Here is a 20,751-nt window from a genome sequence, read left to right on the forward strand (position 1 = left end):
AAATCATAGAGGAAAACAAATTCATCCAAAAAGAATTTGGAGAAATGGCTCAAGGAAACTTGGGAACAAAAACAATAGAAACCATCAGGTCCTTCACATCAAGAATGTATGATGCCAAAGCAAATGAGACACATTCTCTGAACACGCATCGTTTCAGGGTCTTTGAAAAAACTTTTGCACCAAAAGTTACAGCAAAGAATCTCCTCGAAGAACTGAAGGGTATTGATGCATCAGTGATTCCACCTTGTGAAGCTGAAGTCACCCAGCAAATCAAACGTGCTACATTTGTTGCCTAATGTGGGCAGACTCCCATGAGAAAATGATACAGTAACTGCCCAGCAAAGACGATGGATGGGAACTGAAAGAAAATGTCTATGAAATCCTATGGTCTGATGGACCCCAAATGCCAGAAACTCTTGTCCCAAATGAATCGTCATTTGAAACTGGTGCAGAGGATGATGACAGTTTGTTGTTGGAGCTGGAACCCAGCTCCTCAGATGAGGGAAGTATGCCATCATCCGATGAAGAATAGGAGCCTTAATAGCAAGATATATTTAAGGCTGTTGACATTAGTCACAGGAAGACACAGCATGGCAGTTTCCAACCCTCAATAAAAACGAGTTGGCAGGTTCTATTGGCATATCCTGATAATCATATCTTAACCATATATCACAATAAAACCATGAAACACTACAGCTTGGTACCTCTGTTTAGAGTACATTAAGATCTATAGTCTGTTAGGTCACTGAGTGTAAAGTGACCATTGACCTTGTCTTAAATGACCTTTTCACCAAATACTTTTGGCTAATGCTGGTGATTATTGATGAAGGAACCAACCTTGACGTTTTCCAACTGGTTTCAGTTCTGTAGGCCTCATGCCAATTAAAGGCCTATCAAAGGTCATTCGGTGCAAACTGGCCTTTGACCTTGTCTTAAGTGACCTTTCCACCATGTAATTATGTCTTAAGTTGTTGATTATTGTTGGAGGGACCAAACTCTACATTTTGCAAGTGGTTTCAGTTTTATAGGTTTGATATCAAATGTGCAAGTAGCTGTAGAGGGGTCAAATTGTATAGTTTTGTTAGATTTTCATTAATCTATGGTAGAACACACAGAAGGAGTGGAGTTCTTACTACCTGTTCTGAAGAAGTTCACCAAAAGCTTCATTTTCATGAAGGTTTTATTGGTATATCATGCATTTTTGATCGTATATGCTTAAGGAAAACCATTAATCAGTGACCTATGACCTTGTCTAAGTGACCTTTCCACCACATAGTTCTGTCTTAAGTTGGTGATTCTTGATATATTGACCTTATTCTACAGTTTCTATGTAGTTTCAAGTTTGTAGCTTCTACGTCAAATAAAACACTATTTAGCACTAATTAGCACCTGTCTTAAATGACCTTTTCACCACAGAAATTTGTTTTAAGTTGCAGATTCATATTTAGTACCGTTTTCCCAACAGTTTAGCACAAGAGTTGGTTTTATAAACTCTATGTCAAATAAAAGTGATTTTGGGGGTATTTTAAAGGGTCCCCCTGCCCCATCCCCCATTGGCTGCACTTAAGACAAAGGTTCCTGTGGTCAGGTAGGCTACCTGTACATCAACCACCAGTCAAAGCTTTTATAGCTTCCATGTCAAATAAATCTCAGCTAGCTCTTGGACCATAAATCTTGTCTGGTGATGCTGCTGTGCGTGGCATTTACTCACGTGGGTGATGTGCCAAGATTCTCGAGCCATATAACGTCTGAGCTTTTTATACGCCCTTGACCTAGGCTAATGCTTTCTCTCTAATTTTGTATCAGAGTTACAACTTTTTATCAGCCTTGTATATAGGCCAAAGCATCTGCGAAGTCATGGATTTCATCTAAGAGTTCTTATAGCTCTGGGTAACCAGACAGGCCCAAAATACTTACATGTCTGCATTCTGCTTTTGTGTCAGAACATTTTGCCAACATAATGCTGTTTTATACAGTCACGTTTGGGGTATACAGACATGTGCCTTACAAGCTAGAGGTAGTTCGGTGTAATATCCGTTTAGTAAATGAAAAAAATTTCTGAGACTGATAGTATATTTTTGAACTGTTTTTAACATACCGTACTGTACAAAAACTGCTTTCTTTACATCTTATCTTAAACAGAAACCATTGACACTTCTAAACATCTGAACAACCTGTCTATCAGTTCGTGTCTTGATAGTCCGTTGTTAAGGCTAGAGCATTGCGACCAGCATTCTCTTCAGTCTCAGTTTCCTTAGGCGTAATATGTTACATAAGTCTAATTATGAAACGTCTTAAAATCGTAGTAAATAAATTCATCCCCATTTTGAATTCAAAACATTATTGTCGCTTTAGAAAGAAGAGTCGAGTAGAATATTTTTGAATTAAATGAGAGATGGCTTCGTGCTCACTACTCATTACTGTGCGCTGTTGTTCGAATAATTTTCCTTGTTTCATTTGTTTATTCTTTAACGTCGTATCATGTCTCAGTACTTCTTAGTTTAAGAACGTTGATGCGGATTTTTTTTTTTTTTTTTTTTTGTGCCATATATAATCTTTTCAGGATAGTCTGAGTATAATGCAAAGTTTGCAAGTCGCAGCGAAAGGGTTAACTCTTATAATGCTTGGGAGACAATGTCAGTGGGGTTTAGGATGAGCTAGTTCCTGGAAATGAGATGCTCACTTTTCATAGCAACGAACAGGTTATGGACAACATGGCAAACACTCCACCACCTTCACTTCACTTACTTCCTGTGGGTACATTCAGTAACACAAGAGAAGACAGTTTAAATTATGATTCTCTAACCATCAAATTATACATTTAATTTCCTGGAAATTTAAGACAAATATTTTAACATGTTTGCACATCAGACACAGAGCGAACCCAGGGTTCAACATATACCTTACTAAATAAACAAATAATATTCTCAGCCCACAAATTTTAATAAACCATCTTCTCTTCAAAAGTGACTACCAAAGGTTTCTGATTGCCCACAGCAGAAGACCTCTACGGGTGTGCAATGGACCCCCTACTGCCCTTCTACCTTCCCCCTCTTCCTCCCTTCATCCCCCCTATCTTCCCCCCCGTCAGGATTCCGGCCGTCCCGTGTACTCGAGGCCCAGGTGAGACCAATGAAATGGCCTGTATGGGGTGGTGGTGGTGGTGGTGGTGGTGGTGGAGTTACTGAAAATGTTATGTTATAGCTGCGGTGGTGGGAAACTATTACGGTTGTGGTGGTAGGATTATCGAAATGTTATGTTTTTTGTTGTGGTGATGACTGTGGTTATACTGATATAGAAGTGCGCAAGAAACGGCACTCAGTTTGACCTTGGTCTGGTTAGTCTGTCTTATATGAATGTTGAATGCTTCATCACTAAATTATAAATAACTTTTTCTGCATAGTTTAGTTTTGAAATATCATTCATGCTTACCAGTATCTAATAATTATAAACTTCCTCTTGCTTAAAATTGAAACTATATTTTTCTTGACTTCAGAGCACCCATTAATCCATTTATTATCCGTATGTTAAAAGCTTTGTCTAATGTGTCGGAGATTTGTCGGAGATGCGGGCGCAAGTCTACTTGAATGTTTCAGCGATGATTCACGAGTTTAGTTAGAACTGAAGCACCGTGGAAAATGTGTGCTGTTCATAAGACAGCTTTGCTAGAATATAATCTTATGCCTGTATGATTTTCAGTAGTTAGCGTAAGTATTTATAATACATTTCGGTACCGTGATGGAAGCATAGTCACAACAGTGACCATAAATTTTTTTTAAGATCATTTGAGTGGAAGTGGAAATAGAGAATGCTCAATGCTCATGGCCTTTTGTAGTTTTTACCAGCCGCGATAGCGAAGCTGCTTTTGTTTTCAGTTTCTGTGTGTGTGTGTGTGTGTGTGTGTGTGTGTGTGTGTGTGTGTGTGTGTTAGCACGATAACTTCGCAACAGCTCAAGATATCTTCACAAAATTTTACATGTGTGTAGTAGAGATGAAAACCTCCCACGAGTATTGTTTTCAGTTTGTCTGTATGTCTTTGTGTCTGTTAGCACGATAACTTCGCAACCGCTAAAGATATCATCATTAAATTTTCAGGTGTGTAGTAGGGATGAAAATCTCATACGAGTTCGAAATTGGTGAAAGTAGGTCAAGGTCAAGGTCATATTCCGAGCCGCGCTAGATATGTATCGGCTCGCGGCTGGTACGATTCCCCCCTTGGGGGGCCTCTGTTTGTTTGTTTGTTTGTTTTTTGTCTGCTTGTGGGTTTTAGATATGATGTCCGTCTGCTGAGGCTGACAGTCCTACATGCCAGTGATTTTCATGTTATTTATTCTTTTTTTTTTTTTTTTTATGTGTCTGCTTGGGGGATTAGAAAGATATAATACCGTACAACCTCGCGTGTCACCACCTTCAGAATATTTTCAGCATCGGGTCGTCTGTATGAGATATGCTTGGGGTGTCTCATTCAGGACTAGTATGATGATATTAGCGCAGATGCTGCAATGTCGTGTCTAATGGACACTAATGAAAACTGTTTATAATGTAAATGGCTACAGCCCACAATTTTTTTTTTTTTTAAATAACAGAACAGAGGAAGGAAAAACAAATGAATTAAAAAAAAAAAATCCATGCACCAGATTACTGGTGTCCGCTGTTCTTTTTTTTTTTTTTAAATAACAGAACAGAGGAAGGAAAAACAAATGAATAAAAAAAAACAAATCCATGCACCAGATTACTGGTGCCCAAGGCTAGCCTACCGTAGTCCACTGGCTTCCATTTAACCCTTGGAGGACTCGTCTGGCGTTAACCTAAGGAAAACAGACAAGCCTGTATTACGTCTACAAAGAGTTATGGGTAGATATCCTCCTGACGTCCCTTAGTAGCATCATGCAATCGACAAACCCAGTTGACCTCTAGACTATCAAACCCCAGCACAAGAAAAGCTATCAGTCCAACTAGGGACTCTTAACATAATAGACCACCAAACTCCATCATTATCAAAGTGGCTACGTATTGGAGTAACCTACTTCCAAACGGACCAGTATTCACTATGTTTCCTCTTCAATCCGATAACGTATTTTAATTATATATTCTCGCTAACTAAAGACGATTTTGTCAGCTCTAGGGAGACCTCTGGCTGTCAAAGGGTAAATGAAAACTGTATCCTAGTATGTATCTTAATAATCCGGCACGAAAACTCTCTCTGAACTTAGAATCGTCTGGAAGCAGCAAGAATGAAGTGAAAATACATCATCAGAGTGAAGACGTTATACCTTCACTGCAACATAAGAAATTTCTGTTTTAGCCACAGGAATATGGTTCAAGACTTATCTTTCTGAATATTCGGCTGCTTGTTATGAACTCTGAACAAAATTTTGGCTGACTCTTAACGGTTTTACTTAGATGAGGAAAACGAATGTAACAAAATAGGATCCCTGTTAAGTTGAATAAAATCATCCGTTTGTGGCAACAGTGGCATAAACAAACATACTGAAACTCTGTATGTAAGCACAGCAGTTGTTTCAGAGACATGCATTCATGAGCCTTTACTTCATCAAGGTCCTGTTGATTACGGAGGACCTTGTTCGTCATAGTGATATTAACCTTTGCAGCACGATGACACTTTTTTCTATTCAATTCTTCCATTCATTTAGGTGATTTTTTTTGGGGGGAGGGGGCCTCCTTAGAGATCTTTTAAACAGGAGAAGTCATTTATAATTGACTTTAGCCTCTTCTTTATGAGAGGCCTTTCTAAATACCATCACACTCCACTACCATCTGATCCAACGGCTGAATATTTAACTTTGTGACTTTGACCTTCGACAAATTACTTTCAGACGCAGATCGCCTCATCCTTGTCTAACCCTTAATTTCTCCACAAACTTTGGTTCAAATCAGAACAGATCAGTTTGAGTTGAGCTTAGCCACTGACCTTCACCTTTGGCCTTTCCCTGAGATCTTGAGCGTTAACCTATTATTCTTAAGAAAAAATAATACATTTTGGCTGACCCTCAAGCCCTTCACCAAGTTTTGTTAAAATCGAATCCAAACAAATTTAAGTTATAGTGTAAACAAAAGCACTCACGGGACGACATTTTACCCTGCCCTGTGACCTTGACTTTTGACTTTTCAAATAATTCTTGCTGTTCCATCAACTTTTCCCCCGGGCTTGGTTTAAACTGGATAAAAACTGTTAACATGGTGCTTTACTTGGTCCGACTTTGGCCTAAACCTAAGACCTAAACGTTTGACCTAGTACAATAAAAACAACAGGTTCACTCATTGGATGACCCACAATATTTCCAGCAGGTATGATTAAAATCGTGTACACTCTTTTTGTAATATTTTGTTCACACACACACACACACACACACACACACACACACACACACACACACACACACACACACACACACACACACACACACACACACACACACACACACACACACACACACACACACACACACACACACACACACACACACACACACACACACACACACACACACACACACACACGGCCGTGTTGTACATGGTAGCGGATCCGGCAGTGAAGTCATCATCTAGTGTGGTCCTTGTTCGGTCCCGGATATTTTTTTTTTTTCCCTTCGAGTCCCAGTTTGATGTACCTGAACTGTATTGGCTAACATATATATATATATATATATATATATATATATATATATATATATATATATATATATATATATATATATATATATATATATATATGGTGTTTGAAAATAAAGCACTTAGAAGAATATTAGGAGGTAAGTGGTGGGAAAGGATACCAAATAGTAGAATTAGAGAAATAACGGGAGTGTAGCCGATCGATGAATATGTTAGATTCTCACGATGGAAGTGGCTAGGACATGTGTATAGGAGACAGGGAATAGTACGAGGTACACCAGGTTGGTAGGAGAGGTAGAGGAAGGCCAAAAGAGACGTGGGTGAGGACAATGAGACGGGAAGCTGGAGATGAGGGTTGGGGAGATCTTGAGTTAGCACAAGATAGGATGTGGTGGTGTGAGTTCATCGAGGCCCTATGCATCCCCGAGGGTGCCACAGGAAATGATTGATTGATTGATATATATATATATATATATATATATATATATATATATATATATATATATATATATATATATATATATATATATATATATAATATATATATATATATGTACCTCGTCCTTCTGCCTACGGGTGACTTTACACTCCCTCTTTTGTCTTTCTTTCTTTCTTTCATTCATTGCTCTTCCTTCTGCCCATGGGTGACTCTACACTGAGTGACAAGCCTAATGGTTTCCTGTACACCAGGAAACCATTTACTGCGCTGGATGGTAACCATATAACCAAATTATGGCACCTGGTGGTTTAGTGGGTAATTACAGCACTCCAATCGGATTGAGCTGGTGAAGGTTTATATCCAAGGGGTTGTTGGGGTTATTGCTCATGTAATGCTATTCAGGGATGAGTGAGGCTGGTCACTCTCATCTTAAATATCAGGACCAAATTGCCTAGCCCCGGGTTTCTACGCTTCTCATGGGGCAACGTAGAATTGGATGATGAATGAAAATGAATGAATATATACTGTGTATATATATATATATATATATAGAGAGAGAGAGAGAGAGAGAGAGAGAGAGTTTGTGCAATCCTTTCATGGTCAGGAAAAATCTGGCACTCTGTTCCAACAGACGTCGGAGGATAGATGCCACTGACTGATATTAGTGTTATTGCCTTCAAAGGAGAGGCGATTGTAATGGAGTTTCATACATTCCTGATTTGACATTACTGAACTGCATGGCCTACAGGATTGATAGGCTTTTGTTATTTTATAAGTGATGAAATTCTTCAAGAGTACACGTTATAATGGTGGCTTCATTATTCTCTCTCTCTCTCTCTCTCTCTCTCTCTCATCAGGTGAGCAACTCAGAAATCCAGATGTATTGAAAAACTCCGCTTCGGGAAAAAAAAAAAAAGATCCGAAGAGACATACCGATTTCGATCTCACACACACACACACACACACACACACACACACACACACACACACACACACACACACACACACACACACACACACACACACACACACACACACACACACACACACACACACACACACACACACACACACACACACACACACACACACACACACACACACACACACACACACACACACACACACACACACACACACACACACACACACACACACACACACACACATAAAGGAGTAAATCCAAGTGCAAGGTTGGGTTCTCCTCCTTGCGAGATATCCAATTCCCATGAGGCCTCTAATCTTCTTGTCAGCAACACGTGACCAGAAGGAAATGGTTAAGATATTTTTCTGTCCGTGTATGTGTTGCTTTTTACTGACTCTTGAGCAATACCTTGAACGAGTTGTGCCTGACTGTTTGCGCCCTGAGTGTTTGTGTTCCTCTGGTTCTGCTTTGATTTTTTGTTTCCTAGCAAATACTAAAGAACCAAAGGCCGTAAGCATGTGAAGCCTATCCTCTCAAGGCAGTCTGTTTTGGCATGTCTGAACACAGTCCATGTAAAAGATTGGAGGTTTCAACCGTGGGAAAGACACTTGCAGATTTAACCTCTGTATCAGATAACGCTGTCGCGTCAAGTATCATTACTTAGACACTAATGTCAAACATTCATACTCAGTGTACGTATGCTAGGGCTGCCTCATTCAGGCCTGAGGTGATGGTATTGGCGGGGATGTGTTTGTATCATGTCCAAAGGCCTTGTAAGAGATCTGATAAGGCACAAATATCAAAATTAATATCTCTAAGCTGTTGCCTGGCCACCTTTGGACCGATATCGCATCCTTCGGAACGGCATGCCAACGCTCTTCCATATGACATGCGTGTAAATCTGTGCTTGCTGTTGGAAATGTCTATGTCTGGTATTGCAACCCTGGCTATTCACGGGATTCAGTTCGTTACGAAAGATCTACCCCAGGCTGAATGTAATAGCTTAACGGCAACGAGAATGAACTGTAAAATACGTCTTCATGCTGAAGAGGTTGCTGGAGATGGTGTGTGTGTGTGTGTGTGTGTGTGTGCGCGCGCGTGTGCGTGTGCTTGCGTGCATGCGCTCGCATCCGTGCTTTTGTTAATGTTGAGGTGTTTTTGTGCCTAGTCTAATGTCGATGCGCTTGTGTCAGTGTGAAGGGTGCTGAGTGTGTTTTTCACTGTTACTAGTAGTTAAATTGTCCCTTCTGCTGCACAGCACCTACACTGCCTTGCATATCATTTCAGCTTCGCATGTTGAACCTATCCAGTCAGAGAAACATACCGCAACAGCCATTATCTTGATAATTAATATCAATGAGTTTTATATCAAACCAGCACTAGATGGAGTCTTTAATTTCAGAGATGTTAACGAAATGGATTTTGTATTTGCTGGTATAAGGGAATACTTTTTGTTCATGATTTTGATCTTCGAATGTCTAATTCCGAGGGGTGGTTTGGGTTTATTGCATACTCAGTGCCGCTAAGGGAAGACCAACTGGTCACTCTTGCCTCAAATGTGTGGACCGAGTAGCCTACCCCTGAACCTCTACGCACCTGATGGAGGTAATACTGGACTGCATCATGGTTGGGTGGATGTGCAGATCGTGTACTTTTGAATGTGAATGTGCTTATTTTGATGCAAATGGTCCTGTGTTCAAGCGAAAATGTTGCCTTATAGTAGATGTGTTTGAGTCAGTGTAGATGGGTTTCGATTAATGTAGATGTGTGTCTGTGTTCGAGTCATTGCAAATGTGTTTGTGCTGTGGATGTCTTTGGTGATATGGATGTGTTTGCGTTAATGGGAATGCCTTTTTGCTTACGTTAAAGTGAAGGTGCAAGCTTAAATGTGAATGTATTTGTTTTAGTGTAGCTGTGTGTGTTTTAATGTGGATGCGATTGTGTTGACATGGATGTGTTTGTGTAACTGTGGATGTCCTTACTATAATGGGGATATGTGAGTTTGTTAATGTTGAAGTGTTCGCGTTAATGTGAATACAGTATGTTGGCGTTAATGCGGATATGTTGACGTTAACGTGACTATACGAGTATTTGCGTTGACATGGATGTGTTTGCGTTAATGTTAATGATTTGCGCTAATCTGGGGGCCTTTGCATTGGTGAGGATTTGCTATTGTTTATGTGAGTGTATTGACTTTAAAATGGATGTGTGCGCGTTAGTGTGGATATGTTTACCTCAGTGTGGGTGGACTTGCTTAAATGTGAATAATCTTAAATTAGTATGGATGTTTTTACGGAAATGTGGATGTACTTGTGTTAATACTGTCGAGCCTATGTTAATGTGGATATCCCGCGATGTAGGAGTACGTTTGCTGGGATAGTGGGGAATATGAATGAAAAATTTGGATGTAAATAGGCTTTAGGGCAAATAGGGGAGGAGGAGGATGTATGAGAAGGATAGATATAAATAGCTGTGTATTTGGGGGCAGTAGGGAGGGGGGGGAGGATTTATGAGAAGGATAGATGTAAATAGATGTGTATTTTGAGTCAATAAGAGGGTAGGTGTATGAGAAAGGTGTAGGTAAACGGGTGTGTATTTGGGTGACTGGCGGGGAGGGGGGAGGAGGTATGGGAAGGATGGATGTAAATAGGTTTGTATTTGCAGGAGGAGGGTGATTCATGAAAAGGGCGGATGTTAATAGGTGTATATTTGGTGGTGGACAGAAGAGGAGGATGTATGTGAAGGTTGGTCCATGTGAGGGTTATAATGGGGTAGTTGAGCCTAATGGTACATAAAGGCAGTGGCAGCCAGCCGTCCGCTCATCAGGTTTATGGTGGTGTGGGCAGCATCTCAATGGTTCACTTGTCCCCACCCCCTCTTCTTCCAGCACAGTCACATGCATACATAAATGCATATATATATACACATATATACGCCTCCATACACATACGTGCAAGTACAATCTAACATGCAAATCTACACACCTACGCACATAATTTATACACACGGATGCTTGTGCATACACACGCACGTATGCATATACATACTCAAAAAACATTAATTCTTGCACACAGATATACTTAAACACATACATGCGCACACAGACACTTGCTTAAACAATTGCACAAGCTTACACTGCATACACAACATGAATGCACACACACACATATACACGTATCACCAAACATAAAAACACACAGCCTACATTTACACAAGCGCATATTTCAACACAGTGCGTCTTACCTGCATCAGTAACAGTCCGGATAAGGTCCACTGCAAGATCTAATCTCTTCGCTAAATGAGGGAGGTAACCAGAAGTAGCCCATCCCCATGCTGGGAAAGTACGAACTGGGAAAGGTTGTTGGCAGTGAGAGGTGTACATGTGAAATCTGATTTTTTTCCCCTTGGTTCTTCGCGCATGTATGTGTGTTTTGTGCATGACAGTTTACTTGTATATGTCACCCGTTCATCGTCATCCCACCTTGCTTTTCTCTCTCTCTCTCTCTTTCTCTCTCCCAACTTCTGATTTGTTTTCTCACACATTCCTACCATAGCCAGCCATCTGCGTGGCATTCCACGCCTACTCTTACCTTGAAAATCTTTCACACAAAACTTTTTTCATTGTTGGAGTCGTATAAGTTCCTCCTGTATGACTGTACGCACACACACAAAAATCTACCCTACGGTTGATAGATATATTTCATGAGTCTCAGTGCTACGTATTGATGCATTTTACTTCATGCACTCCTGTCGTTAAGGAGCTAAAACTTTTCTCTATGTAGAGGATTTTTGTTGATGCGTGTAGCACTTTGCGAGCAGTTGCCCTTCCTGAAGTTGAGCAGTGACCCTTAGGTGGGATCCAACGGTCAACCTCAATGTCGACAGCTCAAACCTTCTGAGCCACGGCATCTAAATGAGTCTCTGCGTTTCTTAGGTGTAATTCCTACTACTCCCAAATACTCCTTAATGTATGCCATTTTTAAAATTCACGATTGTACGTTAATGTGGTACTGTCATACCTTCATACAGTCATCTTGCGATCTCCGTTTCACTTCTGGGTTTCAAATCAAGTCCTGCATAGAAGCTTCCATTACACGCACTGCGGTATTAAGATTCCCCTCACCATGTTTGTCGGAATTTATCAGCATATGATACAATGGTTCACCATCATTTAGATCTTATCTACACTAAGTCATACGACAGAGTTAACAGAAATTCTTTGTGACAAGTGTTACAGATGCTGTGGGTGGGAGAGAAATTGTTAATTGATGTGAAGGTTTCCTATTTTCCTTTCTTTCTTGAGCCAGGTAGAGGAAGTCGATGGTCATTATTTTTGTACGAAATGTATCTGTGTGTGTCTGTCTGTGTCGCAAACTCAAATCTCAGAAAGTATTGGTTATGGAAGGAAAAGTTATTAATAAATGTTGTTTAGAGTCAAAATTTGAGTTCACGTCACTCAACCAGCACTGGGAGTCATCCAGGATGGATACATAATAGTCAAGTTTTCATCTAACAGTATTATTACAGTCTATCTTGCTCACAGATGACGGGTAGTCCAGTTTTTTTTTTTTTTTTTTTCTGATTAGGGCACATGTACGAGTGGGAAGGAGGAGGGTGGAATACATTAGGTAAAGATAGGATTGCATGAGGGACGGTGATGTCTCTGGTTGCTCAGTTTGTTCTTGAACGGGCTAATGCGGTCCCCAGGGGGGGGACCATAAATGCCCCCACCATCCGCCCCTCTCCCGGTGACGACTCGAGGTGCATGGAACCACTGTCTGACTCTCTTCTTCTTCATTTCTGCAACATTCGCGGCCTTTCCTCTAACTTTCGCTCTGTTGAGCACCACCTCTCCTCCTCTAAACCTCACCTTCTTTTTCTAACTGAGACTCAGCTGTCTGAGGCAACTGACAGCAAACCCTTTTCTGTATCCTCCTACTTTCTCTATACTCATTTCAAAGCCAAAGGTGGCTGTTGTGTATATATACCATACGCAACGACTTATATTGCTCTCGTGTTCCTGAACTCGATTCTTCTGAATTCTCTACACTCTGGCTTCGGCTTTCCTGTCATTCTCTGACTAAATATATCTGTGCTGTTTACTTATCCCCTAATTCTACTGACTATCAAAAATTCTTTGACTATCTTACTTCTATGATGGAACACATTCTATCCATTTCTCCTTTCTCTGAAATCTCCATTCTAGGAGATTTTAATCTTCACCACCACCTTAGGCTCTCCTCTCCTTTCACTGATCCTCCTGGTGAACAAGCCTACATCTTTTCTATCCTTAATGACCTGGAGCAGCTTGTACAGCACCCTACCCGTATCCCTGACCGCCTTGGAGAGAGCTCCAACATACTTGACCTCTTCCTCACAACTAATCCTACTTGACCTCTTCCTCACAACTAATCCTTCTGCTTACTCTGTTAATCTTTTCTCTCCGTTGGGCTCCTCCGATCACAACCTTATTACCTTAACCTGTCCTATCACTCTGGTACGGCCTGTGGACCCTCCAGGGAAACGTCGTCTGTGGCATTTTGGAGCCACGGACTGGGAGGCCCTCAGGCAGTACTTCTTTGATTTTCCCTGGAATGATTATTGCTTTCATGGCCGTGAGCCATCTGAGTGTGCCTTGCGCATTACGGAGATTATTCTCTCAGGCATGGAAGCATACATTCCTTTCTCATATCCTTTGACTAACGCAAGAAAGCCTTGGTTTAATCACGCTTGTTCTAATGCTGTCCGCAACAAGGAGAGGGCCTACAAAAGGTACCGGAGCCAACCCACCCCTAAATCACATCGTCTTTACGTTTCTGCCCGGAATCATGCTAAGTCTGTTCTTCGCTCTACTAAAAATAATTTCATCCATACTAAATGCAAGGAGAGTGGAAAGGTTACAAGAGGATGAGAAAAAGGCAGAGTATAAGAGAGAAGTGGAGGAACGATTGGGCAAATATGAATTGGAGCAGATGGGAGACGTGGAAGGTGTGTGTAAGATATTTACAGAAGAAATATGTGCAGCATGTGATGTGGTGTGTGGAAGGAAGAGAAGACGGAGGGGGGTGCAAGGAACAGCGTGGTGGACTGAAGAGGTGAAACAGGCTGTGGCACAAAAGAAGAAAGCATACAATGAATGGATGAGAAATAGGGGCGTGGAAGAAGTTGAGAGGCGGAAGAGAGAGTTATATGTGGAAAGGAAGAGAGAGGTGAAACGATTAGTAAGAGAGAGTAAGAAGAGAGTGGATGAGGAATTTGGAAGGAATTTGAGTGTAAAGTGGAGGGACTGTAAGAAAATGTTCTGGAGAGAAGTGAAAAGAGTAAGACAGGGTGGAATTGAAGTTAGCAGGGGAGTGAAAGATAAAAATGGTAGATTACTAGTGGAGAAGGGAGAAAAAGTGAGCAGATGGAGAGAACACTTTAAGGAATTGTTGAACGTAGAGGATGGAAGTAATGCGAGTATAAGTGGCTGGGGAATGGCTGGGAGAAGGAGGGAGGTGAGAAGACAGGAAGAAATCAGTAGGATAGAAGTTGTGGAAGCAATGAAGAAAGTTAAATCGGGGAAAGCCCCAGGAATTGATGGAGTGTGTGGTGAAATGCTGAAGCATGGGGGAGAGATAGTAGTAGAATGGATGTGGAAGATGTGCAGATTGGCCTGGGAGGAAGGTAGAGTCCCGGAGGATTGGAAGTCAGGTATAATTATTCCCTTGTACAAAGGAAAAGGGGAAAAAGAAGTGTGTGGTAATCATAGGGGCATTTGTCTTCTTAGTATAATAGGAAAAGTGTATGGTAGGATACTTATAGACAGAGTTAGAGAAAGAACAGAGAAATTAGTTGGAGAAGAACAGGGAGGCTTTAGGAAGGGAAGAGGTTGTGTAGATCAGATATTCATTCTTAGATCTTTAGTGGAGAAGTTTCTAGAGAAGGGAAAGAAGTTGTATGCGGCTTTCATGGATTTGGAGAAAGCATATAACAGGGTGGATAGACAAGGATTGTGGAAAGTGTTAAGAATATATGGAGTAGATGGGAAGTTGTTGAATGCTGTGAAGAGTATGTACGATGGTGCGAAGGCTGCAGTGCGTGTGGATGGTGAACTAAGTGAATTTGTCTCTTTGAAAGTTGGTTTGAAACAGGGATGTGTCATGTCTCCATGGTTGTTCAATCTGTACATGGATGGGGTAATAAAAGAGGTACAAGGTAGGGTAGTGGATGTTGGAGTGGCCCTGGTGAGAGAGGATAGTGTTTGGAAACTCCCTGTACTGTTGTTTGCAGATGATACTGTGTTGTTGAGTGAAGACGAAGGGGAGCTGCAAGGCTTGGTGGATGAGTTTGAGAGAGTGTGTAAGAAACGGAACCTAAAGGTGAATGTAGGGAAGAGTAAAGTGATGGTCTTTGAGAGAGGTGAAGTCAGTGAATGTACAGCGAGGTTGGATGGTGAGGAATTGGAAAATGTGAGTACGTTTAAGTATTTGGGTAGTGTGATGAGTAAGGATGGAGGTTTGGAGGGTGAAGTGCTTGAAAGGGTACAGCAGGGAAGAAAGGTTGCTGCTTCCTTGAAAGCAGTGATAAGGAACAGGGAAGTGAGCATGGAAGTAAAAAAGTTACTACATGACAGTATTGTGATACCAACTCTAACGTACGGAAGTGAAGCTTGGACATTGTTGGAAGGACACAAGTCAAGAGTGAGAGCAGTGGAAATGAGTTATTTAAGAGGAGCCTGTGGAGTCACGTGGAGAGACAGGCTGACGAATGAGGATATAAAGGAGCGTTGTGGTGTGGATGTGGATGTGATAGGATGCGTTGTGAGGAACACACTGAGGTGGTTTGGCCATGTGGAGAGGATGGAGGGTGAAAGACTGACGAAGAGAGTGTATGTGAGTGAGGTGGGGGGGGAAGAGGGAGGGGGAGGCCGAGGATGAGATGGAGGGATGGGGTGGAGAGGTATATGAGAGAGGGGGGTGTGAGTTGGGAGCAGGGCAATGAAATGGCGGGGGACAGGGCGACTTGGAGGCGATTTGTTTGTGGCCACCCCAAACGGGATTGAGGCGTCTGGCAATAGATAGATAGATAGATAGAGTACGTTTAAGTACTTGGGTAATGTGATGAGTAAGGATGGAGGTTTGGAGAGTGAAGTGCTTGAAAGGGTACAGCAGGGAAGAAAGGTTGCTGGTTCCTTGAAAGCAGTGATAAGAAGCATGGAAGTGAAAAAGTTACTACATGACAGTATTGTGATACCAACTCTAACGTATGGAAGTGAAGCTTGGACGTTGCTGGAAGGACACAAGTCAAGAGTGAGAGCAGTGGAAATGAGTTATTTAAGAGGAGCCTGTGGAGTCACATGGAGAGACTGGCTGACAAATGAGGATATAAAGGAGCGTTGTGGTGTGGATGTGGATGTGATAGGAAGTGTTATGAGGAATACACTGAGGTGGTTTGGCCATGTGGAGAGGATGGAGGGTGAAAGACTGACGAAGAGAGTGTATGTGAGTGAGGTGGAGGGGGGAAGAGGGAGGGGGAGGCCGAGGATGAGATGGAGGGATGGGGTGGAGAGGTATATGAGAGATGGGAGTGTGAGTTGGGAGCGGGGTATTGAAATGGCGGGAGACAGGGCAACGTGGAGGCTATTTGTTTGTGGCCACCCCGAACGGGATTGAGGCGTCTGGCAATAGATAGATAGACTAAATGCTCTCAACTCTCCAACTCGAATTCTTCCCGCTCCTTCTGGCATCTTGCCAAAAATCTTTCTAACAATTTTACCTCATCATCCTTCCCTCCTCTTTTCTACTCTGATGGTTCTGTAGCTATTTCTTCTACTGATAAAGCAGATCTCTTCGCACTGACTTTCTCCTCCAATTCCACCTTAGACGATTCTGGTGCTGTTCCTCCATCACTTCCCCCCTCTGACTTCCTCATGGCTGACATTAAAAATTTCTTCAGCTGATGTATTTTCTGCCATCACTGGCCTCAGTACGAACAAGGCATATGGGCCTGATGGGGTCCCTCCTGTTGTTCTCAAGAACTGTCCTTCTGTACAACTCCCTGCCTAGACAAACTCTTTCACCTTTGTCTGTCAACTTGTACCTTTCCTTCTTGCTGGAAGTTTGCTCTCATTCAACTAGTCCCAAAGAAGGGTGACTATTCCCAACCCTCCAGCTATTGTCCAATTGCTTTAACGTCCTGTATTTCAAAAGTTTTCGAGTCAATTCTCAATAGAAAAATTTTAAGGCATCTTTCCTATCACAACCTTCTTTCCGATCGTCAGTACCAGGGACGCTCCACTGGTGATCATCTCACCTACCTTTCAGACTCCTGGTCATCCTCCTTTAGGGACTTTGGCGAAAGCTTTGCCATTGCACTTGACATCTCAAAGCTTTCGATCGAGTCTGGCATAAATCTTTAATTTCCAAACTTCCCTCCTACGGTTTCTATCCTTCTATCTGTGCCTTCATCGCTAGCTTCCTTTCTGGTCGTTCTATAGCCGCTGTTGTAGACGGCCATCGTTCTTCTCCTAGATCTATCAACAGTGGTGTTCCTCAGGGCTCTGTCCTACCACCAACTCTCTTCCTTTTATTCATCAATGATCTTCTAAGCTGTACATCTAACCCTGTCCACTCATACGCTGATGACTCCACTCTTCACCTTTCCATTCGGTTCCCGCAACGCCCATCTCAACAGTTACTTCAACAAACAAGGGATGAGGCTATGGCACACCTAATGTCTGACTTGGCTTGTATCTCTGACTGGGGTAAAAATAATATGGTTGTTTTTAATGCATCTAAGACTCAATTCTTATACCTATCAACCCGACAAAATCTTCCACAGGTATATCCACTAATGTTTAATAATATTCAGCTTAATCCTGCATCATCCTTGAACATGCTTGGGGTTTCATTTACTTGGGACTTATCTTGGAAAGATCATATTACATCTCTTGTAAAATCTACTTCCAAGAGATTGGGTGTGCTAAGCCGACTCCGCTCTTTCTTTACCCCTGCATAATTGTTGACTCTATACAGGGGTTTTATCTGCCCCTGTGTGGAGTACAACTCTCATGTGTGGGGAGGCTCCCCGCATACAGCTCTTCTCAATAGGGTGGAGTCAAAGGCTTTTCGTCTCATTAACTCCCCTCCTCTTACTGACTCCCTTCAACGTCTGTCTCTTCACCGCACTGTTGCATCTTTATCTCTTTTCTATTGCTACTTTAATGGTCATTGCTCCTCTGAACTGTCTGCTTGCATTCCTCCACCTCTACGACGGGCGCATAGCACCCGTCTGGCAGCAAACTCTCATTCCTTTTCTGTCCAACTCTCTAATGCAAGAGTTAACCGTTACTCCCAGTCTTTCATTTATGCAACAGGTCAACTCTGGAACTGTCTCCCTCTGTCTGTATTTCCTGCAGCCTATGATCTCCAGTCTTTCAAATGTAGTGTGTCCAGGCATCTCAGAATGATCGGATCTTGAATTTGGCTCTCTATTGTATTTTGTTTTTCTCTTGGAGGGAACTGTTACTGCGGGATCATGGCCTTTGGTTCCTTCTTCCTCGCATAAATAAAAAAATATGAGGAACAAATTTATCAGGGGAAGGGAGAGGGGGAAAGTGATAATTACCTCGCCCGGACAGAGCCCGGCAAGGTATCGTTTTTGTTTGAGTTTGTTTTTTGTTACCAACATTACGGAAAAGCGGCTTCATGAAATTAAATGAAACTCTCAGGATATGTGGGCACTGGTCTCCAAAGAAACTGATTTCATTGTGGAGGTAATGTCTTCAAGTTTGAGAGGTGAAATGCAAGGCCAAGGAGTTTCATAGGGCGAGTTCTTGAATGTGAAATTATTATTTTTTTGTTAATGTGTCCGACTCTGGACAAAGGCTTCAGGGCCTATCCTCAGGACATATCCCCGGTGCCCAGTAGTTCTCCTACATCTCCACCTGTCACCACTACGGCGTTAACACCCACTGTCCTTATTGAATACATGCTAGGGCTGTCTCATACAGGACTGGTGTATTGGCGTTTGCGGGGGTGTTTTTACGACATGTCGTCGGGTCTTCTGGTAAATCAGTAAAGTCTACTTTTTATGATATTCAAATCCATAAAATGTTCCCTGCCCCAGCGGGGATTTGAACCGGGATCCGTTAGGACTGCAGGCCACCTCTCTACCAATTGAGCCACTGCCTCCTCCTATTACCGTAGACTTTATTTAGGAGTTTCACAGGGCAAGTTGAAACCGATTAGTTGAGACTTTAATTGTTTACTGGCACTAAATGGCAGTACCAGATAAGTAATTAACAGCACTGAAATAACTGCTGTCGGGCAAGGTATGTTATGCCTTGCACCAGAGAGAGAGAGAGAGAGAGAGAGAGAGCACGATGGTACGAGGATTAGTCTAAGTGAAGATGGTTTGGAAAGATTAAGTAGTAATTGTTTTAGGCATCTGGGGAGGAGCATAACAGCAGACGAAGTAGGAAAGCAACTGGAAGCTTTATAACAGAATAAGTGAATTATCAGGGGCATACGCGAGAGTGTGACTGGAAAGATCGGTGTTTTCTCAGGCACAGTGATGCTGAATGTGCAGTATGGATTCTGGACGTGGGTCCTAACTGCTACGAGATGGAGAAGCTTGGAAGTATTAAAAAATTAACGTACTTAAAATCTTTGCGCAGGATGGGATGATCTAACGTAATGATAAATGAAAGGAGGTGTTAAAGTAATGTGATGGAATGTATCATACGTCAGAGCCAACTCAAACGAATCTGATCCGATTTAAATCAAACATAGCGAAGAGGTGAACTAGTTTTGAGAACGACCAATCAAAGGTCAAGGTCATAGGTCAAGGTAAAAGATTCGATCGCATAGCTCAAAAGTTTTTATTCGTTTTAGACCACACCGTGGGAGGGCTGACTATCAGGCAAAGAGCAGTAAAAGTCTTTTAATCCGGAATGAGTAGTTCACAGACCTTCCGGATTACCAGATTTTCCGGACTATCAAACAGGTGCCTGAAAATGTTCAAAACATACCCTAAAAACACCTCAAAAAATAGCGTCCGGGACCTCCTGAATGTCGGCGTGGGTGAGGAATTGGATAGTTCGGCACACCGCTGTCAGCTATTTTTCGATATTTTTCGATTTTTTCCGATTTCCTCGATTTTTTTAACCATAAATAACTAAAAATAACCCTGGGCGGAAATTTTCGAATCATCGGATGCCGGATTATCCGAAGTTCACTCACAGATTTTCGATTTTGAGAGTACTAGGTCAAAGGTCTGAATCATAGAGCACGATTAACTCATATTGTTTTGATCCGATTTAGCCAGGTTTGGTGGAAGGGTTGAGAGTAACTGGATTTTGAGCACTTCACGGAGTAAAGTCAGTTTTTCGGCTCTTAGACCACTTATTTGCTGGGGGTGGTGCACACTATGATTGATCCTTTTTGTCAAAACCGTTTTGGTGTAGATCATTATGTATGATAGCTGAAATAATATGAGTGAGGGAGGGTACTCATTCCTACTTTTATGCACTACCTTCTGGAGTATTTGACAACATGCATGTAAAATAATAAATGCAGTCACAGACACAGTCCCCACAAACCAATCGTCTTAACATCCTCATTCTCTGAATAAATCTACAAACAACTTGTTCACTGTTGTCAGAAAGCATAGCATCGCCTGGATAAAAAGGATTTGAAGTATTCCATCCCCCATCAGCTCCACTCCTCTATTCATAAATTATGTTTTGACTTTTGTAAGAGCTGATCCATAA

The 20,751-nt window shown here is 41.9% G+C and overlaps 1 protein-coding gene across 1 annotated transcript in view; it reads left to right on the forward strand.

Annotated features, from left to right (window-relative positions):
* The first annotated feature begins 403 nt into the window (after positions 1 to 403).
* Positions 404 to 20,751, forward strand: part of LOC145400178 (neuropilin-2-like) — a 226,054-nt gene continuing 205,706 nt past the window's right edge. The window contains exons 1-2 of the mRNA XM_080272691.1: positions 404 to 506; positions 2,998 to 3,123. Of these exons, the coding sequence (XP_080128817.1) occupies positions 404 to 506; positions 2,998 to 3,123 (229 nt within the window). The remainder of the gene's footprint in view (positions 507 to 2,997; positions 3,124 to 20,751) is intronic.

Source organism: Coenobita brevimanus, chromosome 51 (genome assembly GCF_032717465.1).
Source record: "Coenobita brevimanus isolate Jiangsu-jjx chromosome 51, ASM3271746v2, whole genome shotgun sequence".
NCBI classification, from domain to species: domain Eukaryota; kingdom Metazoa; phylum Arthropoda; class Malacostraca; order Decapoda; family Coenobitidae; genus Coenobita; species Coenobita brevimanus.